This window comes from Mustelus asterias, chromosome 11 (genome assembly GCF_964213995.1).
Source record: "Mustelus asterias chromosome 11, sMusAst1.hap1.1, whole genome shotgun sequence".
Lineage (NCBI taxonomy): Eukaryota > Metazoa > Chordata > Chondrichthyes > Carcharhiniformes > Triakidae > Mustelus > Mustelus asterias.
The window spans coordinates 56,807,825-56,832,500 of NC_135811.1; the positions used below are offsets into that span (position 1 = coordinate 56,807,825).

General features: G+C 44.6%; 1 protein-coding gene across 1 annotated transcript in view; it reads right to left on the reverse strand.

The window, feature by feature from the left end:
• Positions 1-9,903: 9,903 nt before the first annotated feature.
• rtkn2 (rhotekin 2) overlaps positions 9,904-24,676 on the reverse strand; it is a 33,055-nt gene continuing 18,282 nt past the window's right edge. The window contains exons 9-12 of the mRNA XM_078224309.1: positions 20,485-20,616; positions 18,834-18,999; positions 15,425-15,532; positions 9,904-10,427 (exon numbers count right to left, since the gene is read on the reverse strand). Of these exons, the coding sequence (XP_078080435.1) occupies positions 9,904-10,427; positions 15,425-15,532; positions 18,834-18,999; positions 20,485-20,616 (930 nt within the window). The remainder of the gene's footprint in view (positions 10,428-15,424; positions 15,533-18,833; positions 19,000-20,484; positions 20,617-24,676) is intronic.

The window sequence follows — 24,676 nt, forward strand, 5'->3', positions numbered from 1 at the left end:
CCATTTGACCCTTCAAATCTGCTCTGCCATTCATTACAATCATAGCTGATCATCAACTCAATAGCCTGATTCTGTTTTCCCCCCATATTCTTTGATTCCCTTCGCCCCAAGTGCTATATCTAACCCCTGCTTGAAGACAAAAATGTTTTGGCCTCAACTGCTTTCTGTGGTAGTGAATTCCACAGGCTGACTGACCACTGGGTGAAGAAATTTCTCCTCATCTCAGTCCTAAAAGATTTACCCTGTATCCTCAGACTGTGACCCCTGGTCTGGACACCCCCACCATTGGGTACATCCTTCCTGCATTTACCCTGTCTAGTCCTGTTAGAATTTTATAGGTTTCTATGAGACCCCGTCTCATTCCTCTGAACTCCAGCTAATATAATCCTAGTCGCCTCAATCTCTCCTCATACGTCAGTCCTGCCATCCGAGGAATCAGTCTGGTTAACCTTTGCTACATTCCCTCTATAACAAGAACATCCTTCCTCAGATGAGACCAAAACTGCACACAATATTCCAGCTGTGGCCGTGAGGGGAATTCACGCTCGTAAGGGGAGATAGGGCCTAATCCCACCCAAGGGGCCAGCATCAGTGCGCTGAGTGGCCAACTACGCATGTGCTAGTCTGTCAGTGGGGGAATTGGCACATGCACAATGTTCCCCCCCCCTCAATCGCCAGCCTCCTGATGGCCGGCTTCCCGATTGCTTCCCCTGGCACCCCCTCCCAATCACCGGCTCCCAACTTGTTCCCCCTGCTGATCACTGGCCTCCATGACCCCACCCCTCTCAGGCCAGCCCCAATCATCCTTCTCCCTCTCTCTCCCACCAAACCCTAAAGCAGAGTGGAGTGAGATTTCTTCCCCCCCACCGCTACTGATCAGCCCTGTTCCCACAATCCCTGCCCACTTGGCAGTGCCAGGATGCCCAGTGGATAGTGTCAGGCAGGCACTGGCCAAGGGGCACCCTCCCCTGTTCATGACCTCCCTGAGGGAACCTCAAGTGGCACGGTGGCACAGTGGTTAGCACTGCTGCCTCACAGCGCCAGGGACCTTGGTTCAACTCCGGCCCTGTGTCACTGTTTGTGCGGAGTCTGCACATTCGCCCCGTGTCTGCGTGGGTTTCCTCCGGGTGCTCCGGTTTCCTCCCAAAGTCTGAAAGACGTGCTGGTTAGGGTGCATTGGCCATGCTAAATTCTCCCTCAGTGTACCCGAACAGGCGCCAGAGTGTGGCGACTAGGAGATTTTCACAGTAACTTCATTGCAGTGTTAATGTAAGCCTCCTTGTGACACTTAATAAATAAACTTTTAAAGAACGGTCTCTGTCCCCACTAGCAGGGTGATCACACCTGGTTCCAGTTGATAGTCCCAGCCCTGACACCTCCCAACCCCCAGGTCCCAGGTGTGACCGGCTTAAATCCCCACTGATGGGAACTTTTCTGGGGGGGGCGGGAGGGAACATTAGTGAGCTTGGACAATGATATGAAAATGTCAATTTCCATATGGTAGTCAGCCCCGCTAATACTTCCTGGCCCGAGGTTGGGAAAACCACATCCATACGCTCAATAACGGTGACTGTGAAATTATCATTGGTTGTTGTAAAACCTCCATCTGGTTTACTACTGTTCTTTGGGAAGGGAATTTGGCGTCTTTACTCTGCTGGACTAGATATGACTCTAGACCCAGAGTAATGTGAAGCTCTGAACTCACAGCTTGGGGGGAAAATTATCAGCACCCAGAAGCTGGTGCCACAGCCTGGACTGAGCATTTTCAACGGCAAACTTACTGGTAATAATCAATCCTCAAAAATCCACGAATCCACATTAGATATTCCTTCAACAAACTGACCCAGCAGCAACATAGGAATGAAAGAAATAGGAGCTGGAATAGACCACATGCCCATCGAGCCTGCTATAACAATCTATACTGTCATGGCGGATCTTCATCTTAACTCCATTTTCCCGTCTCCTCGCCCTGTCCCTTGATTTCCTGAGAGATCAAAAATCTGTCTGTCACAGCCTTAAATGTATTCAACGATGGAGCATCCACAAGCCTCTGGGGCAGAGAATTCCAAAGCTTCACATCCCTTTGAGTGAAGATTTCTGCTCATCTCAGTCCTGAATAATTGGCCTCTTATCCTGATTGTGCCCCGTGGTTTAGATTCCCCGACCAAAGGAAATAATCTCTCAGTGTCCATCCTATCAAATCCCTTCAGCATTTTATGTTTCAATGATGTCATCTCTCATTTTTCTAAATTCCAGAGAATATAAACTCAATTTACTCAGTTTATCATCATAGGACAACTCTTCATCCCAGGGATCAATTTAATGAACCTTCACTGTATCCTTTCTATCCAGTCGATCCTTTTTAAATGTGGAGACCAAAACTGCGCACACTATTCCAGATGTGGTCTCACTGAAACCCTGTACAACTGGAGCCAGACTTGTTTACTTTTGTACTTCAATCCCCTTGCAATAAAGGCCAACATGCCAGTCACCTTCCTAATTGCTTGCTGCACCTGTGTTCTAACTTTCTGCAATCCTCGTACTAGCACACCCAAGCATCTTTGAACATCAACACTTCCAAGTTTCTCACGTTGAAAACAATAAAAAAAAATTATTCTCACGACAAAACGTGAATAACTTCATGCTTCCTTCTATTATTCTCCATCTGCCATCTTGTTGCCCACTCGCCTAACCTGTCTATAGTCACTTTCCAGCCTCTCTGTCTTCTCTGCTGCTTAGCTTGGCACCATCAGAAAACTTAGATGCAATACTCTCTGTCTCTTCATCCAAGTCATGAATATAGGTTGTAAAAGCCGAGGCCACAGCACTGATCCTTGCCACACTCTATTCATTGCTGCCAACTTGGAAAAACATATTTTTTTATCTGTTAACCTAATCTCTCTCTACGTTGATACATTACCCCTAACTCCATGAGTCCTTATCTACTAACCTTTTGTGCAGCACTTTATTGAATCTGAATGAACTAAAATTATTGGTTCCCCTCTATCTCTACTCAACTAGTTACATCCTCAAGAAACCTCTAATAAATTTGTCAAACAGGATTTCCTTTCAGTAAAACCACAATGGCTAGTTCTAACCATACGGTGCTTTTCTAAGTTCACTGTTAAGACTTGCTTAATAATTTCCATCCGAGGTCAATGGACCTTTCAATGGTCTGTTCTGTCTGCAATGATTCCCACAGCGGGCAGGACCGGAAGATGTACTCCATTATCTTGACTGCTTTCTCTTTTAGAAACCTAGAGAGTTGGCCATGAGGTCCGGGGGATTTGTTGCAGTTTAGTCCCTTAAGTTCCTCCAATACATTATCTCTGTTGATATTAATTTCCTAATTTTCTCAGTTTTTAGCCCCTAGTTATTTCTAGTATGGAACTTATGTTCTACACTGCCATTTCCTCATTCCCCATGATAATTTCTTCTGCCTCTGCTTCTAAGGGACCAATGTTTACTTTAGCCTCTCTCTTGCTTTTATACACTTACCAAAGCACTTACAATCTGTTTTATTTTTCTGGTTAGGTTCATCTGTTCATTCCCCGCCCCCCCCTCCCTCCCCACAGTTTTTTGGTGGCCCTCTGCTGGTTTCTAAAGCAGTCCAAATCCTCATACTTACTACTGTATTTTGCATCATTGTAGTATTTTCTTTTAATTTAATACTATCCTTAACTTCCTGAGTGAGCCATGGATGGGTCTGTCTTGCTGAGATTTTGTTGTTTAGTGGAAAGTACTTTTAAAGAAACAATTCAAAATGTTCAAATGTTTCCCACTGTTGATTTACTCCATACTGTTTAATTTATTCACCCAATTAACCTCAGCCAGTTCTCTCCTCATGTAATTGGCTTTAAGGTTTTTGTTTGCAATTGGATATGTTACTTTCAAACTTGAGAGAGTTGAATGGTGTTATGGTCACTATTTCCCAGTGGATCTTTCGCTATGACTTTACTAATTATCTCTGCTTCATTACCTAATACAAGATCGAAGATAGATTTATCCTTATTTCCAATATGTACTGCTCCAAGAAACTATCACAATAACATTCTACAAACTCATCTAGACCAGTGGTTCTCAACCAGTGTGCCATGGCACATCAGTGTGCCATGAAGACCGCCCAAGTGTGCCACAGAAGATTCAAAATCCACGCAATTAAAACTAATCTTAGTCTTCAGTTCTGTGGTTGGCATCTTCACGACCCAATGAACCTTAGACTTCCTGCACATGAGCTTGATGGGATAGAGCCACATACACGCAGTTTCAATTTTTATGTTAGTCAGGCCCATGCGCATGGCCAATGGGACTTGGAGCTGAAGATAAAGGCTCCAGGCGCCCACACAAAAAAAAAACTCCAAAAGGGCACAAAAGCCCTGGGAGAAGCGAGAGACAGGGAGAGGTAAAAAAAAACAGGTGAAAGATCAGGGAGAGGTTAAATGAAGTTCCCATCAAGGGAAGAAGACAGAGAAAATAAGAGGTGTGTCTCAACTTTTAAAAAAAAATATATAGTATAAAGGTGTGCCGTGACATATAAATGGTCTAGATCAGTGGTTCCCAACCTTTCATGCCAATTTGATTTCTCAGTCTAGACGAAGATTAAATTCCCCCTCAATTATTACATTTCCTTTGCTCCAGGCTCCAATAATCTCTGGTTTCATGTTCTGTCCAACAGCATAACCGCTGTGAGGGGCCTATAAACTACTCCCACCAGTTGCTTAGGCCCCAAGCTCTGCAGTGCTCTCCCTAGGCCTCTCCACCTGACTTTCCTCCTTTAAGACACTGCTTAAGACTCTTCGGCCATGGCTTTGGTCATCTGAGTGACTTGCCATTGTGTTAAAGGTGCTTTATAAACAAACTGTTGTAGTTTTTGAATGGCATAGCATTTATGGCATAGAGCAGGGACATTAGGCTCAACAGGTTTGTGCCAGTGTTTGCACGATTCTGCTCCTGTTCCATCTAACCCTATTTTTATTTGTTCATGGGATCTGGGTGTCGCTGGCTGGACTGGCATTTATTGCCAATCCTGAATTGCCCTTCATCTAACCGAGTGGCTTGCAAGCTCATTGCTGTGGATCTGGAGTCACATGGGGGCCAGACCAGGTAAAGATAGCACATTTCCTTCTCTAAAAGGGATATTAGTGAATCAGGTGGGGTTTTATGACAATCAACAATGGTTGCATCATTAGACTTAATTCCAGATTTTTATTTAATTCAAATTTCACCATCGGCTTTGGTGGGATTCGAACCAGAGAGCATTACCCTGGGTTTCTGGTTTACTAGTCTAGTGACACCACTAAGCCACTGCCTCCCCATTCCGTTTTCCCTTGTTTTTATCGCGCTTTGTCTTAAACCCATCTGTGTACTTGCCTCAACCACTCCAAATGTGAAGCTCAGGTTTTAAATGCATCTCCAAATTCAATAGCACATAGCAGCCTTAGGTGAAAAAAAATTATAAAAGTTTTATGGCATAAATCAATCCTCCACAAGTCTACAAAGTTCCATCCAGTTTAAACATTAGGCTAAAGCAGCAGGCTCCACAATTTAGAATACTTTGCTGAGATTAATACTCTTGTTCTTGGAGGCCAAGGTAGTTAAATAGCAACAACTGACTCTAAGAATATTGTTTCATCGAAGGTTCACAACCTTCACCAAGGGTTACTGGAGCCGACATGCTAATGGCTGCAAATCGAGTTTGGGGGAAAAAGTGCACTGGAATATAAAAGAGAAGACAGTCCTGGACTCAGTTATTATTAATACCCAGTGCCTGGAGGCGGAGGAAGTATCTTAATTATTTTCATCTGTGTCCAAATATGATACATTGAGAAATCTTTAGCAGATTTCAACTAGACTTCATACCCAAGTTCACGGGGTTGCTGACCAGGGCAAGAATTTATGTTGTCCTTAACAGTACAGCATGCTTTTCAAAATAAAACTGATGTTACTACAAGAGGAAATCACACTCTCTTCCTAGCATAACATTCCACAGTGTGTTAAACGAGGGCACACTAGTGGTGTAATGGTAGTAAGGAATCCATTGATCTATGAATGGTATATTTTGAATATACAGATGAGCCAATATTCACAAATTATTTGCAACTTGATTTGTGAATATGAGCTTATCTGCATAATCAATGTGAGAATAGCACGGTGGCACAATGATTAGCACTGCTGTCTCACAGTGCTGCGGCCTGGGTTTGATTCCCAGCTTGGGTTACTGTCTGTGCAGAGTCTACACGTTCTTCCTGTGTCTGCGTGGGTTTCCTCCGGGTGCTCCGGTTTCCTCCCACAGTCTGAAAGACCTGCTGGTTCAGTGCATTGGCCATGCTAAATTCTCCCTCAGTGTACCCGAACAGGCGCCGGAGTGTGGCGACTAGGGGATTTTCATAGTAACTTCATTGCAGTGTTAATGTAAGCCTACTTGTGACACTAAAATAAACATAGTAGTCACCGTATGCATCCCTCTTCCTCATGCAATTCCTTGCCTGATTTTTCCAAAAAGTAGGCATGTTCTACCCATGACCAAAGTCTTGCTTATTAACGTTTTGAGGAATGATGTGCTCTAACTTTGAATACATTTAAATCTGTGCTGAATAGTACAAGATTGCCCTTTTCCTGAAACTAGGCCAAGGCTTGAATCACTTTAGAGAAGTTTACGTACACAGTAAAGCAACCTTTCTCCCCCCCTACCCCTTTAATTTTTTTTGTGGTTGTTAAGGCAAGGAATATTAGTGCTGAGAAAAGGAAAAAACACGATCTTTTCCCAACTGACCTACCAAGTGTTTTTTTTTTAATTCCAATTGCCCGTGAACTGAGTGGTTTGCTGGGTAATTTCAGAGAGCAATTAAATGTCAACCACATTGCTGAAGGACTGGAGTCACATGTAGGCCAGACCAGGTAAGGATGGCAGATTTCCTTCCCTAAAGGACATTAATGTACCAGATGGGTCTTTACAACAATTGATGATAGTTTCATGGTCACCATTACTGAGACGAGCTTTCAATTCCAGATTTCATTAATTGAATTTAAATTCTACCAGCAGCCATGGTGGGATTTGAACCCATGTCCTTCAAGCATTAGCCTGGGCCTGCTGGAATACTAATCCAGTGCCACTACTGTCACAGCATCAAGCGCTCCCAGGATTGGTACAGCTCAAGAGACTCCCTCCACTCCGGTCCAAATCAGTTGTTGGTTCAAACAAACACTCCTTACTGCAGGCAGCCCCACATCTTCCACCACTCATCACTTACCTTCGAGTGACATTGCCAGTTGGTGTTGGGTTAGGGATACTTACTCGATGCGAGACTGATAAACTCCGCTATGGTGGGAACGGGTGGGGGAAGGAACAAAGAAACATCTACAAAATGAATCACCACATTCAACCTTAGGGGATGAAAATTTATTTCTGAAGGCCAGAGAGAAGACAAATCACTAACATTGGAAAGGGAATGGTCTTAATTCACCGTACCAAACATTCCTGAAAGTAGTATTAAAAAAAAACTCGTACATCAAAAACTTTGGAACCATTTTACTCTTCATCCCAGCTTTCCTGACCACAACATTTCCTGCTATTTGTTTAACATGTACAATTGCAGTTCATCATGTCCTTCCCAATACCAGAGTTTGCTGTCAAAGGAACAGTGGGGTTAATGATGCTTGCCATTTTTTTTTTAAGTGCAAATGCAGCTTCACAGTGAGGGGTCAATGCGTGGCTAAACTCAAATATCCACGTCTGCCCGAGTCACTCTGCCTGTCGTCAGCTTCACGTTGGTCAGCATGCACCTCGGTGTCCAGACCCAATGTTAAGCACCAAACGTCATGACGCTTCTGCGCTTGCGCGGTGGATAAATGTTCCGTTATGCCAGGTTTTCAATTTTTCAGTGGGATTTTAGAAAAGACCAAGTTTTAAAGTTAAAATATTTTTTCTTGCTGGTGTCTGTTTGGGGGATTATTGTTGGTGCAAGCTCGATGGGCTGAATGGCCTCCTTCTGCACGGTAAGGATTCTATGACGCTCTCCAATTCTCTTTCTGTACTTGGTTTAGCATTGAATTCATCCACTCTAATTCTGCCATCCCCCTCCTCTGTCCTTTAACTGCTTATACCCCAATCCTTAAATTTCACTGGTTAAGGAAACACACACCCTGTTGGTTTCTCTGTTCACCCAGGTCCCAAACGCCCTCACTGCACTTTATCAACTTGCAGCAACTTTGTGGACAAATAATTTTGAGCTGAATGGTGAAGGGGCAACTCCAAGGAATGGCAGACACTCCCACCAGATGCCTAAACGTAGCAAATTCTGGCCCAGTAATTATTTCTTAAACAGCATGTCTCAATCCCACGACCTCCGCCATCTAGAAGGACAAGGGCTGCAAATACATGGGAACACCACCACCCATACGTTCCTCTCCAAGCCACTTACTGTCCTGACTTGGTATGATATCGCTGTTCCTTTACTATCACGGAGTCAAAATCCTTCAGTCCTCTCCCTAAACAGCACGTTGGGTGTACCTACACCACAGTGGTTAGCACTGCTGCCTCGCAGTGCCAGGGACCTGGGTTCGATTCCCGGTTTGGGTCACTGTCTGTGTGGAGTTTGCACATTCTCCCCGTGTCTGCGTGGGTTTCTTCCGGGTGCTCCGGTTTCCTCCCACAGTCTGAAAGACATGCTGGTTAGATGCATTAGCCATGCTAAATTCTCCCTCAGTGTACCCGAACCGGCGCCGGAGTGTGGTGACTAGGGGATTTTCACAGAAACTTCATTGCAGTGTTAATGTAAGCCTAATTGTGACACTAACAAACTTGAATAAACTTGAGAAGTTTATTAAAGGGCAATTAGGGATAGGCAATAAATGCTAGCCTAGCCAACGATGTCCACATGGAGTGATTAAAACTCTAGGACTGTAGTGAGGGGTGCTGCACTGTCAGAGGTGCTATCTTTCAGATGAGGGAGACCCCCTTCTGCCCACTCAGATGGAATTAAAGAATTGCATGATATGACTTTGAAAAAGGGAGAGTTCCCTCCCCTGTGTCCTGGCCAATATTTACTCTTTAATCATCACCAAATCAGATTATCCGGTCTTATCACAGCGCTGTGCAAATTAGCGGCTGCGATCCCAATCTTACAAACAAAGCTTCATTTAGTGCAAAGCTGTTTGGGTCATCCTGCGGATGGTAAAGGAGCTAAATAAATGCAAGTCTTTCGTTGAAATGGGTCAGGTTAAGAAACAGGAGAAAGAATTTGGACTGGGGAGGGGGTGGGTTTGAGGTGCTTTATTTTGTAAAGTTTTCTTTTAAAGGTCAGGTATGTATTAATAATCGCAGTAATAAAACTGCTCATGCCTTCTGAGCTGCTTTATTACTTTAATAACTGTGCCATGCAATGAAAACACAAAGCAAAACATAACTGGTCCACAAAATCTGGGATCCCCGGGAGCTGCCGGCAGTTTCCAAAGGTGAAATGGAGGCAAAATGCAATCTTCTGAATTTCCTCTACTTCTGCACTAACGTTCTTCACAGTCAACATGGGAAAGGTTAAGAAAACAAATCAACAGTTTGAACTTGTTTTCCTTGTCGCATTACTTTGTGTCCTCCTTAGCAGCATCATTTTCACTGTGACAAACCTTTGTAAAGTTCGTATGAGAGATAAAGCTGGACAAAAATTCACAACGTTAGAGTTATTCTAGTGTAGGAAAAACAGCGCTATGTTCTTTGTGAAATCCCTGCAACCAAACCTGGCAAAAATATTAAAAAATAAATCAATAATTCCAGCTCCGACTGGCCCCTTGAAGGGGGCACATTAAACCCAAATTGTTACTCTTATCCAAGAAATACCAAAGATGCTACAGAAGAGGAACTCTTTGCTTTCCCAGTTTTCAGGTATTGAGTGTCCATCTCAAAATGTCTTACACCTGGGACGGAATCCAGGTTCTGGGATCGAGCTTTGCCCTAATGGACCTTTTCTGACGGGGGGCAGGTACGGGTTTGCCGGGCAGGCCCGGCTTGACTGCTACCTGGGCTGCATTTTCACCCAGGACCTGGCTGGCTGACCAGTGTCCGGGAGGGGCCGGGGCTGTTGGCCGACCCATTGAGGATTCTGCATCGGAGGAACATGGGGCTTTCCAGGAATTCTCCTTCTGGCCCCGTTCCGGGCGGGAGTCTCCCAGCTGGAATGGCTGCTTTCCCGCAGGTGGAGGGGGAGCCGGCCTCTTCTTGGCTCTCCCGGGTGACGTAAGGGGGGACTGGCTCCCACCATCTGGTGTCAGAACATTCTTTTGGACGACCATGTCATGGCTGCCATCAAACAGAGCTGCCCATCGAGGGGGGTCAGACTCTCCCTGCTGACCCAGCAAGAACTCTCCGTCCGTCTCCTGGATTCTGTTCCGGATAATGTCGACTAAACCCTCGTCCTTCTGAGGAGATTCCACGTCTGTAAAACACAGAACACAGCCGATCAGTGTGCCCTTTCCCAGTGGTGGGAAGGAGTCATGATTCACTTCCAGCTCAACACCAACAGTTCTCATTATCTTAATAAGTTCTCCCCTCAAAATGATTTTCTACACTGGTGTAGAAAAAAAAAAGAGGGAGGGGGAGAGAGGGGCGACTACAAACAACCGAGAGTGGGATGGTGGGGAGGGGGCCAATGGAAGGAATGAGGTACAAGAGAGCAGTGGAAGAAGGAGCACAGAGCCAGAAAGGAGGAGCAAGGGGTTTGAGGCAGAGAGGTTAGGAACAGCGGGAGAGGTGATCAGAAACAGAGAGGGAGAGAGAGAGAGAGAGAGAGAAAGAGAGAGAGCGAGAGAGCGGGTACTGCAGTGACGAGAGGAGGGATAGAGAAGTAAAGAGGAAGTGGTGGAGGAGGGGAAAAGGAGTGGAAATTGAAAAGCGGGAGTATAAACTGCTTTTTCTACTCTAACCCACAAAGAAAACCAGGTCTGGTCAACTAGTTAATTAAAATGTGTGCGTGTGGATTCATGTTCTGCTGATGTCACTATTTTAAACTCCCACAAGATCTGAACTGTCTAAAGATCCAATTTCCAGAACTATTGAGAAATCACCACGTATGGCAGAAATTGCTCTAATGAAGTTATTTCACACAATTTAAGTATTCGAGCATGTGGTCAGCACAAGTTGTGAAAGTATTTTTCTGACGTTTCATTTCCTCTCTGTTTAGTAGTTTAGCTGAATCGCATGAGTGTAGACAGATTGTGACTCACCAGCAATGCTGGGAATTGAGAGTAGCTACCACACAACATCAAATATCCCATGGTGGGAATCAGGCCGTATATGGTCACAGCTGCAGGATGATGTGTGGATTATTCATGGTACTCAGTCTATTCCTCACACTCTTCCAGATCACTGGAATCCAGGTTCCATTATAAAAGACCACTATGAGCACTTTAAAGACGCAGTGTAAAGGAAATAGCATTACAAGCGTAATCTATTAATAACATAAATTACTATTTAGAAATGTTTGCAAACACGAACATGTCACTGCATCTGGACTTCCTCGGTGTTATGTGGTATTAAACAATGGCACACACCACCACCTAGTGTCGAGGCTGTAAATAGCAGCAATACTGTGACAAAAATGCTTCCTATTTCCATTAGGGTTGTCTATGGTTAAGGGACTATAAGAATGTTTAAAAGCATTGGCTTTAGTCATACTGTAAATATATAAAACATGCACTTATAGATTAGCCCATCTTTATTGATATTCATGTCACCCAATGAAATCAAGCGAATCTAGCACTGACATAAGAAACCAGATCCTGTTCCCTTCAGAGGTTTTTATATAGACATATTGTGCACGTCAATGGCTGAAAAATCATCCTACCTGCCACAGTCCGTAACCATCAGTTACATGCTCCAATTCTGGCTTCTTGCATATCCTTGATTTTAATCATCCCATCACACCATCACTTGCAACTACCAAGGCCCGAGACTCCAAAATTCCCTCTCCAAATATTTCCACCTCTCTACAACTCTTTCTTCCTTTGAAACCTACCTCTCTGTCCTCACACTTTGGTTCTCACCCATTCACCTGTTGCAGATATATCTGTCCACGACAGTATTGTGAGCAGTGATTGCCATACAGTCTCTTCACACTAAAGATATCGTGTTGTGTGGCACTGCCACTGTGCTAAATAGGATAGATTCAGTGCAGATCCAGCAGCTCAAACCTGGGCATCCAAGCGGCGCTGCGAGCAGCAACACAATCGCATTCAACCACAATCGACATCTCATGGCCTGACATATCCCCCATTCTACCATCACCACCAAGCTGAGAATCAACCCTGATTCACAGAGTGCAGGAGAACATGGTAGGAGTGCCACCATGCACACCTAAAAATACATCTGGTAGAGCCAAAATACTGGATTATATCTGTGACAAATATTAGAGACAAAGTGAAGCAATCCTCTAGTCAATGGAATTAGGTGGAATGGTGGCGCAGTGGTTAGCACTGCTGCCTCTCAGCTCCAGGGACCCGGGTTCGATTCCCGGCTTGGGTCACTGTCTGTGTGGAGTTTGCACATTTTCCCCGTGTCTGTGTGGGTTTCCTCCGGGTGCTCTGGTTTCCTCCCACAGTCCAAAGATGTGCAGGTTAGGTGGATTGGCCATGCTAAATTGCCCCTTAGTGTCCCAGGATGTGTAAATTAGAGGGATTAGCGGGGTAAATATGTGTGGTGACGGGGATAGGGCCTGGGTGGGATTGTGGTCGGTGCAGACTCAATGGGCCGAATGGCCTCCTTCTGCACTGTAGGGTTTCTATGATTCTAGGAGGTCAAAGCTCTGCAGCCCTCCTTCATTCAGCCATGAATGGTGTTTCTGTAGTGTGCGCCAAGCTAAGATTCTCTCCTCAATGCCGTATCAGTGCCACATCACGTACCCATAGATTAGCATGGCCATTCCGTTAACACTTTATACGATATGGACAGTGAAACAACTACCTCGAAGAGGAGGCCCCTCAAAATGATGGGGGAGGCCAGCACATCATTGTCAAAGACAAGGCTGAAGCATTTTCAACCATCTTTAGCCAACGTGCTGAGAGGATGGTCTAACTCAGTCTCCTCCCGAGGACCCCCACATTATGCCTGTTTTCAGCCAATCCGATTCACTCCACAAGAGTACAAAGAAAACAGTAGATACATCAAAGGCTACGAGACCGGACAACATTCTGGCAAAGTACTGAAGCCTTAAATTCTAGAATTAGCCGTGCCACTAGCTAATCTGTTCTCATGCAGCTACAACACTGGCATCTACCTGACAACGTACACGCAGTCTGTCCACAAAAAGGGGGACAAATCCAAGCTCGACAATTACCATCAACCTATTATCAATCAATAACAAAGTGGTGAGGTTTATTCATCAATAACCTGCTGACTGATGCTCAGTTTGGATTCTGCCAGGACCACCCGGCTCCTGGCCTCATTGCAGCTTTGGGAATGATAAAGAGTGACTACCCTTGACATCAAGGCAACATCTGAACAAGAGTATCATCAAGGAACAGTAGTAAAATGGAAACCAATGCGAAGCAGGGGGAAACCTCTCCATTGGTTGGAGTTATACCTAGCACAAAGGAAAGTTATTAGAGGAGACCAATCATCTCAGGTTCAGGACATCACTGCAGGAGTTCCTCAGGGCAGTGTCCAAGTCCCAACCATCTTCAGCTGCTTCACCCAAAGCACGGTCAGAAGTGAGGATGTTCGCTGGTGATTTTAGATTGTTCAGTAATATTCGCTCCTCCTCAGACACTGAAATCTGTGTCTGCATTCAGCAAAACCTGGACAATATTTAGGCTTGGGGGGGGTCATAAATGACAAGTGAAATGCAATGACATCTCCAACTAGAGAGGATCTAACCATCTCTCCATGACATTGGAAACACTCAATTCCCCACTACCAACATCCTGGGGGCCACTACTACATAGAAACCTAACCAGATCAGCCATATAAATGGTGTGGCTACCAGAGCAGGTCAGAGGCTGGGAATTCTGCAGCGAATAACTCATCTCTTGACTCCAAAACCTTTTCACCGTCTACAAGGCACAACTCAGGAGTGTGATGGAATATTCCCCACTTGCCTGGATGAGTGCAGCTCACAACACTTAAGAAGCTCAACACCATTCAGATCGAAGCAACTCACTTGATTGGCACACCTTCCACATACATTCACTCCCTCCACCACCGGTGCACAGTGGCAGCAGTGTGTACTATCTACAGGATGCACTGCAGCAACTCACCAAGGCTCCTTCGGCAGCACTTTCCTGACCCACAAACTCTGCCACCTAGAAGGACAAGGACAGCGGACGCATGGGAACACCACCACCTGCAAACTCCCCAAGAACAGCTTCTTCCCTGCTGCCACCAGACTTTTGAATGGACCAGCTCGCACCAAGTTGATTTTTCTCTACACCCTAGCTATGACTGTAACACTACATTCTGCACTCTCTCCTTTCCTTCTCTATGAAGATTATGCTTTGTCTGTATAGCGCGCAGGAAACAATACTTTTCACTGAAAAATCTCAGCAGGTCTGGCAGCATCTGTAGGGAGAGAAAAGAGTTGATACTTCTGGACTCGAAACGTCAACTATTTTTTCTCCTTACAGATGCTGCCAGACCAGCTGAGATTTTCCAACGTTTTCTCTTTTGGTTTCAGATTCCAACATCCGCAGTAATTTGCTTTAATACTTTTCGCTGTATACTAATACATGTGACAATAATACATCAAAAAGTCACACACCATTCTGAATTGAAATTGTAATCACTGTCCCTTCATCATCGCTGGGTTAAAATCCTGGAGCTCCCACCCTGACAACAACGTGGATGTACCAACACTTCAGGGACTGCAGCAGCTCGCCACCACCTTCTCGAGCGCAATTAGGGCTGAACAATATTATTGCCCTTACCAGTGACACTCACTTCCCATAAATAAATTAAAGGAAAACCAAGAAAGGTGCCAAATATCGTATGCATTTTGCGAGATGCTGGACAAACAATTTAATCTAAAAGGATTCTGAGGGCAAATAAAGAGTTAAGGGATGATGTGGCATCCAACATTACAACGAAGCACAATTTTCACCCTGGCACGTTTCAAAGAAAGTGCCTGGAATTTGATCGATAGGCAATAAAATGAAATACAAAACAGTCGTACACAGAACATATTTTTAAAAAACTGAAAGCAATGTACAAACCCAAGAAGAGCATTCAAAAAGCTGACATTTCCCAGCAGTTTGCAGTCATAGATTTTAGTAACCTGACCCATATTAAAATTCACATCACTGGATTCCATCATTGCTGGTTAAATCATGCAGCTCCAAATTATGCATGGAGTAGCATTTTTGTTTTATATATGGGAACTATTTGAATTTCAAACAATGATTCTTTTATTACAAGGCCACATTTAGAAAGGCAAGGGCCACTTACTCATATCGTCGTAGACTGAAGTTGCTTGCTTTGTGAGGAATAAAGGTGGTTTCCGTGGTGACATAATCTCAATTTTCATAAGCTCTTTGCAACAATGCTTCCATTGGGCTGAAAGTTAAAGCACAGCCATTACTGGAATTTTAAAGAAAAATTAAAACAAACCCTCTCTTAATGGGAACCTGGGACATTTCCAATACCACAGCATTTACTAAGCAAAGAATTACTTCCAGCAAGGAGAAACCATAAACTATTCTCAAGCGTTTAAAAACAAGGTTTACAGAATGACCTGCCTGTCGAAATCTGTAAATTGAATTATGTTGATCAGACCAGTACAAGACTTTTGTTATAATGAAAATAAAGAAAAGCCTGCTCGGGAAGTTAGTTCTGCTCACTAATCTTTTGCTGGTTAAATTAGCAAAATGAGGATTAAAGAAATGACAGGGCAAAATGTAGCCATTCTGCTCAATGTCACTGTACAGCAACTTCATAGAATCCCTACAGTGCAGGAGGAGGCCATTCAGCCCATTGAACCTGCACTGACAACAATCCCACCAAGGCCCTATCCCCTTAATCCTACGTATTTACCCTGCTAATCCCCCTGACACTAGGGGCAATTCAACTTGGCCAATCCACCTAACCTGCACATCTTTGTTCTTGAAACTGCTGGCATCTCGAAATATCGAACAGGAGGAGGCCATTCAGCCCCTTGACCCTCCTCTGTCATTCGGCTGATCTATGCCTTAACTTCATTTTTTGCCCTTATTCCACTTCTCCAGATACCATTACCTGTCTACCTCAAACTTCAAAGCTCCAGTTTCACTCCCCCATCCTTTCCCCGTATCTTTTTAAAAAAATGTTCAGACTTATTAATCTTTGCTCACTTGGTGTCAGGATAGTGTTGCAGCCAATACCAAGATCATGACACCATCTAAAGGCTGCAGCCTGCAAATACGCTGTTACCATAATCTGTTTACATAGCAAATTCCCATTATAAATCATCACATTGGCACTTAGTTGCCAGAAAACACTTGGATCAAAAATCCCAAAAAAGAAAGTCGCACATGTACAGAAGTTTTTTAATACAATACTCCTCAATATTGCATGATGTTGGGAGAAAAGCCTTTTAAATGCAGTGTTCGGTTGCGGTGGCTGATAATTGGGCTTGGACAAATAAATGTAATACACTTCTCATTTTAAATTCTTGCAATCGGCCCTTTTCACATTTCCATTATAACATTCCCTTTTAAAAGCTTAGGGAACAATGGTCCCCTGCCACAGTGCCCAGGTCAATGCCTTGGCCAATCAGAGTCAACTGGCCTGGTTTGAATTTAAACAAAGCTAAGCAGTTAACTGCTCCATGCTGCATTCTCCATGGCAATGCCTCCACTTGCTAACTAATCAACATTCCTCTCGTGTAGTATAAATTGTTGTTCGCCTGTTACAGTTTGATCATTTCTTGCAAGCTATCCTGATGAATGCAAGATGAAAAACTTTGATAGCACGTCGCTTTTATCAGCAATATGACTAAAATATTAACAAAGCCCTGCGATAATTTAATTTTGGGCAATGGTATAGAAATCATAGAATCCTATAGTGCAGGAGGAGGCCATTCAGCCCATCGAGTCTGCATTGGCCACAATCCCACCCAGGCTCCATCCCCATAACCACCTTAGCTAGTCCCTGACACCAAGGGGCGATTTAGCACAGCCAATCCACCTAACCCGCACATCTTTGGTCTGTGGGAGGAAACCGGAGCACCCGGAGGAAACCCGGTTCGAACCTGGGTGCCAGGTGCTGAGACAGCAGTGCTAACTACTGTGCCACCATGCCGTCCTCATACTGTCCCTCTGACATTGCAACACTCCTCGAACTGCCATTCCTACAACGTGGCACTCCCTCATTACTGAAGTGTAGTTCTCCCTCACAACTCTTCCAACAAGGCAGCTGTGCCAGCACACAGTAGCTTTATAAAGCAGGAAACACCAATGGTTCAGGAAACTGGGCAGCATGCAGGAGGACAGCTGATCTGCTCTTGCCCATCAATCAACACCCAAAGACCATACACACTCTGTGGGAACCATAGGTCTAATATTTAAGGTTTTAAGGAGCAGAGATGTGTTGTTGCAATTATACAGGACCTTGGTGAGGCCACACCTAGAATATTGTGTGCAGTTTTGGTCTGCTTTTCTGAGGAAGGATGTTCTTGCTCTCGAGGGAATGCAGCGAAGGTTTACCAGGCTGATTCTGGGGATGGCGGGACTGATGTATGAGGAGAGATTGACTCGGTTAGGATTGTTTTCGCTGGAGTTCAGGCGAATGAGGGAGGATCTCAGAGACTTATAAAATTCTAACAGGATTGGATAGGGTAGATGCAGGAAGGATGTTCCCGATGGTGAGGGTGTCCAGAACCAGGGGTCACAGTCTGAGGATTCAGGGTAGACCATTCAGGATGGAGATGAGGAGACACTTCTTCACCCAAAGAGTGGTGAGCCTGTGGAATTCATTGCCACAGGAAGTAGTTGATGCCAAAACATTAAAGTGTATTCAAGAGGCGGCTAGATATAGCACTTGGGGCGAATGGGATCAAAGGTTATGGGGAGAAAGCAGGATTAGGCTATTGAGTTGGACGATCAGCCATGATTGTGATGAATGGCGGAGCAGGCTCGAAGGGCCGAATGGCCTCCACCTGCTCCTATCTTCTATGTTAAAGTCACTTGCTCCTCCCTGACCATGCCATTTCACACATTATTCATCATCTTCATTAGCCAGTTTACTAAAAGAAAAGTGACCCAATTTGCATTTCATAAATCAATATTATAGAAACATAGAAACAAAGGTAGGCCATTCACTATTATCATGACTGATCATCAAATTCAATATCCTGATTCCCCCCACTTCTCCCCCAGATCCCTTTAGCCCCAAGAGCCAAATACAGCCCCAATATTATCTGCTGCTACTGTCTCCTTCAGGATCCTGTCTCTCGGATTGACCACTCGCTCACCGAAATATTGTTTCCACCAACTTGTTTAGTGAATACGCCCCTTCCAGGGCCGGCCATGTGTGAGGCAAGAGCCTGGGACTGGATAACGAAGGGTAAGATCCTGATGTTAGTGAGCAGACCACCAAGCTTGATCCTCTCGGATGACACAAGAGGAACAGGATGGCTGACAACACTTTTTCACCTGCTAAACCAATTATTAAAGGTAAAGATGAGTGTCGCTGAACTTGCAGTAGGACAGGACTGAGCAGTTGGCTCAGGGAGACCACCTTCGCCTTCAGCCAGAGAAGCTCACGGTCGGTGATTAACCTGCGGGGGGGGGGGCGGCGTTTGGACTTCTCCATTTGGTTGCTACATGCCGCGGATCTGCCAACAATCAGCAGCTTTTGGCATTGCGCTTTGCCAACTCACTCATATCACCAAAGTGCTGCCAGAACGCCTCCATCCACCGCTGTAGATCTTCTTTGCAGTCTGCAGTAAATACTCGGCTCGCAGTCTCTCCGCTATAGGGGTTGATGAGGGAGAAGCTGTGCGTCCTCATTGCCGAACCTTTCCCCATGCTGCGGATTCTGGTTTCCTGCATTGTTAAAATCACAATAGTTCAGATGTCATTTGGTGGTTCTGGAATCCATCCTGACCAGGAGATGAATAATTTGTATTGATAAATTGCTTTTAACACAGTCAAACTTCACGGGTGCGTTATTGGATAAGATTTGACTCAGCAAAGGAAGGGGACATTGGGACAGCTGGCTGGCAATGGTGCAGCAATGAAAATGGGGGATCTACAAGAATTAGAGGAACGTACAAACTTTAAAATCATGGACATAGATCCAAGTTACAACAGGGAAATTGGCCATTTGGCACAAACTATCCACTTCAGCATTTACCCACAATGCAAACAAACATTTACACCCTCCTCCCATGATTCAGTGGTTTCTTGCAATCGACCCTTTCAATTTACCAACCCAGAAAAAGCAAGTGTGAAGAACAGAGTTTCACTTTTACAGGTGGCTCTCCTCACGACAATATGCTCATACATTACATGCCACTGTCTAATTCAGTGAAAGAAAGTAGAAAACTTCCATCAGCCTTCCCAGTTATTGAATGCTCTCTGTTCTGTGTACAGGTTTATAGACTCTTTACACAGCAAGCTACCAAATTCATTCCCTGCTCTGACCCATTAGCTGACCTTACCAGCAGACACAGGACTCTGGGCGGCACTGTGGTTACCACTGCTGCCCCAGGGACATGGGTTCAATTCTGACCTTGTGCAGAGTCTGCACGTTCTCCCCGTATCTGCTTCCTCCCACACTCCAAAGATGCACAGGTTACGTGGATTGGCCATGCTAAATTGCCCCTTAGAGATCCAAGATGTGTAGGTTAGATGGATTAGCCAATGGATACGTGTGGGGTTATGAGGATCAGGCAGGAGAGAGGGTGTGGTCTGACAGACAGTTGGTGCAGACTCGAGGGGCTGAATGGCCTCTCCTGCACTGTGGGGTTTCTATGATTCTTAGCCTCCATGTGCCTGTGCACTATGGGTGTCCTTATTCCAGACTATCCTTTCATAATCCTTCACTGAGAGTTTGTGCATTCGCGCATGCGTCTGTGTGGATCCTAGATGACCAAAAAGATCGGGTTTGGAAGTGAGCAGCCCAATAATATTCACCAACTAGGCAGCAACTCACCAGGACTGCTTCAACAGCCCCTTCCAAATCTGCAACCTTCCCCACCTAGAGACGCCGTCAATTTTAAACCATTCTGAGATGCTCTGTGCACGTAATTAAGGTGCTATATTATTGCAAGTACATTAAAAAAAATTTAAAATACATTGAAAATTGATTAATGCTGGACAAAATTCCTTACTCTGACTAGGATACCCGTCAATATCCTAACAAATCATTGCTTCAAATGGGGCAAGACTTATTTGAATTCAAGCAGTTCAGGCTTGTTTGTAACATATGGGACAACAGTTTTCCCCCTTTACCTACCCTCCCGGTACTGCTTCATACAGGCAGATCTAACAAGAAGCTTCCTTGTAACCAATGGGATAATACTGCACCTTATCAATGGCTATTTTCAACGTAGGATCCACTTGTGCCTCGATTTCTTCCGGAGTGTAATACACCATGAGGTAGCCACTTCTCAGGACACAGTATAGCCTTGTCCAGTTAGGCAGGCCTCCTACAGTTTGCTGGAAGAAATGAGACACACCCAGCGCTTGAATGACCATTTCATAAACAGTCTGCTCCCCCCCACTCCCCCACCCTCGGCTGACAGGCTCACACTAATTAAAGATAACGGCAAACGGTTAATTGCTGAACGCCTCTCCAAAAAAAAAAAATCACTGCATTCTTGGAATGAGATGTGTGTATCAGTCTGTTAGGACTGTGCAGTGGAGTGGGCTCCACGGTTCAAACAGCCCTTTTGGTTCCCTTTCAATCTGCCCGTCATAATACTGTAATGGAAAAGACGTTTTGCTCCTGCAGCGTTAGATGAGAAGAAGTGGCACACAAAAGATCTCAATTAACATGTGTTGTTCGCTGTGAAGGGAGCAGAGTGAATCAGGGGGTGGAAACAGCTAGTGAAAGGACTTGATAATCCTTATTCTTTGTGTGGCAGTATTTACTTACAGAAGAGGCCCATTGTAGCCGCACTTGGGACGCTTTAGGGCGAAGCAGGTTTCCTAATGTGACTAATAAAATATGCAACTGATATCTTGAAAGACTTCAAACATTTTAAAAACTTTGCTAGCGCAAACTCCTTATCAGTGTAAACTTTTCCCTGTGCCAGTGAATACTTTGACAAGCGATTTAATGTGTGCCGGCTTTGCCAGCACAAGTATTATTCACTTGGAGGGATATCTAAGGGCTAGAAAACAATAGAGGCATTCAATACTTTTAGATTGTTTGAAATTGCTATTTACACTAACTTCATCCACAACAAGAACAGAGGAGCTGGCAAAATAAAAGCATTGAAAATCCAGTTCGACATGGCAAGTGAAATAATTGATCAAGCTATGGAGACATTCACTTTGAAATTTGGTTTTATTGAGTCGATAAAAAACAACAAGGAAAATAAATTAGTTCTGGGACTAGATACTGGACGAGTTCCCAGCATTTTAAAACTCAAAACATTGTAAAAGTGGTTTCCTATTAAACACTGGGAAAGCTGCCGCCGCTACTTCTTGCACAACAGCTGATTTACTCCCATTTTATTCCCTTTACCACGACAAAATCCGAAACAGATTCCGAGGAATCGGCGCCTCACAGCCTCCTCCAAGGCTTTTCACTGAAGATGAGGTGCAGGCGTGACAGCTGCAACAATATCTCACCAGGAAGAGATGTGGAGAATAGCACATCACCCCCCTCTAACACCACTGGCAGCTCACAGTGCGTGTGACTCTTAATCACTGGCTGGAGACCAGAGGCAGTGGTCAGCCGCGAATGGTGCCAATGATGCAACTACACACACATGCATCAGCTGCCTTCCCACTCAAAGCACCATCTAGCCAGACAACCTTGTAGCTGCGCACACAGGGACAATGGGAATAGCTCAAGATTTCTTCAGGTGCTACTTTGATGAAGGAAAGATTCCCCAATTCTGCTGCTGGATCCAAGAATTCCTTCAGATATGAGAACACAATAGGAGCAGGAGTTGATCATATGATGCATCTGGCTGGCTCCACCATTCAATACGATCATGGCTGATTATAAGGCCACAAGGTATAGGAGCAAAAATCGACCATTCAGCCCATCGAGTCTGCTCCAACATTTAGTTAAATCATGACCGATGTGATAACAGATTCACTTAACTCCAAAGAAAATGCTCCTCACATGTCTTAAATGGGCAATCCCTTACTCTGAGATTATGCCCTCTGTTCTTAGACTCTCCCACAAGGGGGAACAACCTCTCAACATCTACTCTGTCAAGCTCTCCGAGAAGCCTAGATGTCTCAGTAAAGTCACCTCTCTAAACTCCAATGAGTACTGGCCCAACCTACTCAATCTTTCCTCATAAGAAAATCCCTCCATATCCAGGATCAACCTAGTGAACCTTCTCTAGACAGCCTCCAATGCCAGTATATCTTTCCTTAGATAAAGGGACCAAAACTATTCTCAGTATTCTAGGTGTGGCCTAACTAGTGCCTCGTATAGTTTTTACAAGACTTCCCCACTTTTATACTCTATTCTCTTTGTAATCAAGGCCAACATTGTATTTGCCTTCCGAACTTGCATGCGAGCTTTGTGATTTATGCACCAGGACCCCAAATCCCTCTGCGCTGCAGTCTTTCTCCATTTAAATAATATTCAGCTCCTTTATTGTTCCTATCAAAATGAATAACTTCACATTTTCCTACGTTATATTCCATCTGTCAAGTTTACGCCCACTCAACTGAACCAATCTATATCCTCTGTAGACTCTGTCATCCTCACCACTTGCCTTCCCACCTATTTTTGTGTCATCCACAAACTTGGCAGCAGTGCATTCACTTCCCTTGTCCAAGTCATTAATATGTATTGTAAATAATTGTGGCCCCAGCACTGATCCCTGTGGCACTCCACTACTTACAGATTGCCATCCTGAAAATGCCCCTCTTATCCAAACTCCCTACCTTATTAGTGAGCCAATCCTCTATCCAGGCTAATGTACTACCCCAACATCATGGGCTCTTACTGTGTCTTTTCTGCGGTACCTTATCGAATGCTTTTTGGAAGTCTGAAAATCCAAGTACATTACATCTACTGGTTTCCCTTTATGTATCCTGCTCATTACCACCTCAAAGAATTCTATGCCGACTCTGCTTCATTATGTTGTGTATTTCTAAATGCTCTGCTATTACATATTTTGTAATGGACTCTAACATTTTCCCAATGACCAATAAAGGTGTTATTGACTGTTTTTCCACCTCTGGAACTTTTGGGATTTTGGGCTAATCTTGGGCTTCAACTCCCATTTTCCCTCTGCTCCCCATGTCAACCAGAATTCCCCGGGACACTAAAAATCCCTCTATCCCAGCCTTAAATAATGGAGCATCTGCTGAGGTAGAGAATTCCAAAGATTCATAGCGATTTGAGTGAAGAAATATTGCGTCATCTCAGCCCTAAATGATTGGCCCCTCACCCCGACACTGTGCCCCAGTGTTTTTGAGTCCCCGACCAATGGTTTCAATGCAATCGCCTCTCATTCTTCCCAAACTCCAGAGAACGGAAACCCCTGTCCTGAGGTGGAGCAACTGAAGTGATTGGTCACATTCAAAGCAAGCTTACGACTGATTGAATGAACCAATCTCTCCAAGGGATAGCATTCAATGCAATCCACAAAGGGAGCTTTGGGTGGTGAAGAGGAGTTCTGTCACTGCACGTTCTGGTGGCAAGAGAGTTGCTTGCAGGCCCAACTAAAGTAGTGTCTACTTCGAAAACAGTAAGAAGTCTCACAACACCAGGTTAAAGTTCAACAAGTTTATTTGGAATCACAAGCTTTCGGAGCGCTGCTCCTTCATCAGATGAGTGGGCAGGTATATATAGACAAAGACACAATTGCAAGATACTTGTACATGAGGACGGCCTCAACTGGGATCTTGGGTTCATGTCACACTACATGTAACCCCCACCATTTGGCCGGGGATTGCAAAATCCTACTAACAGTCCTGGCTTGAGACAATCGCACCTCTTTTACCTGTGATTATCCCTCTCTTCACTCGCACTGTCTGTACCGGTAAAGACACGCATTCCAACCATTATCTTGCAATTGTATCTTTGCCTATATAGACAGTGTTTGTGAAACCTACCCCCTGATGAAGGAGCAGTGCTCCGAAAGCTCGTGATTCCAAATAAACCTATTGGACTTTAACTTGGTGTTGTGAGACTTCTGTTGTTTTTTTTAATTTATTATTGTCACAAGTGGACTTACATTAACACTGCAATGAAGTTACTGTGAAAATCCCCTAGTTGCCACACTCTGGCGCCTGTTCGGGTACACTGAGGGAGAATTTAGCATGGCCAATGCACCTAACCAGCACGTCTTTCAGACTATGGGAGGAAACCAGAGTACCCGGAGGAAACCCACGCAGACATGGGGAGAACTTGCAGACTCTGCACAGACAGTGACCCAAGCCGGGAATTGAGCCCGGGTCACAGGTGCTGTGAGGCATCAGTGTTAATCACTGGGACATACTGTGCCCACCCCAGTCCAAGGCCAGCATCTCCACATCATAATTCAAAAACATGAATGGATTATCTGGGCAGGCCATT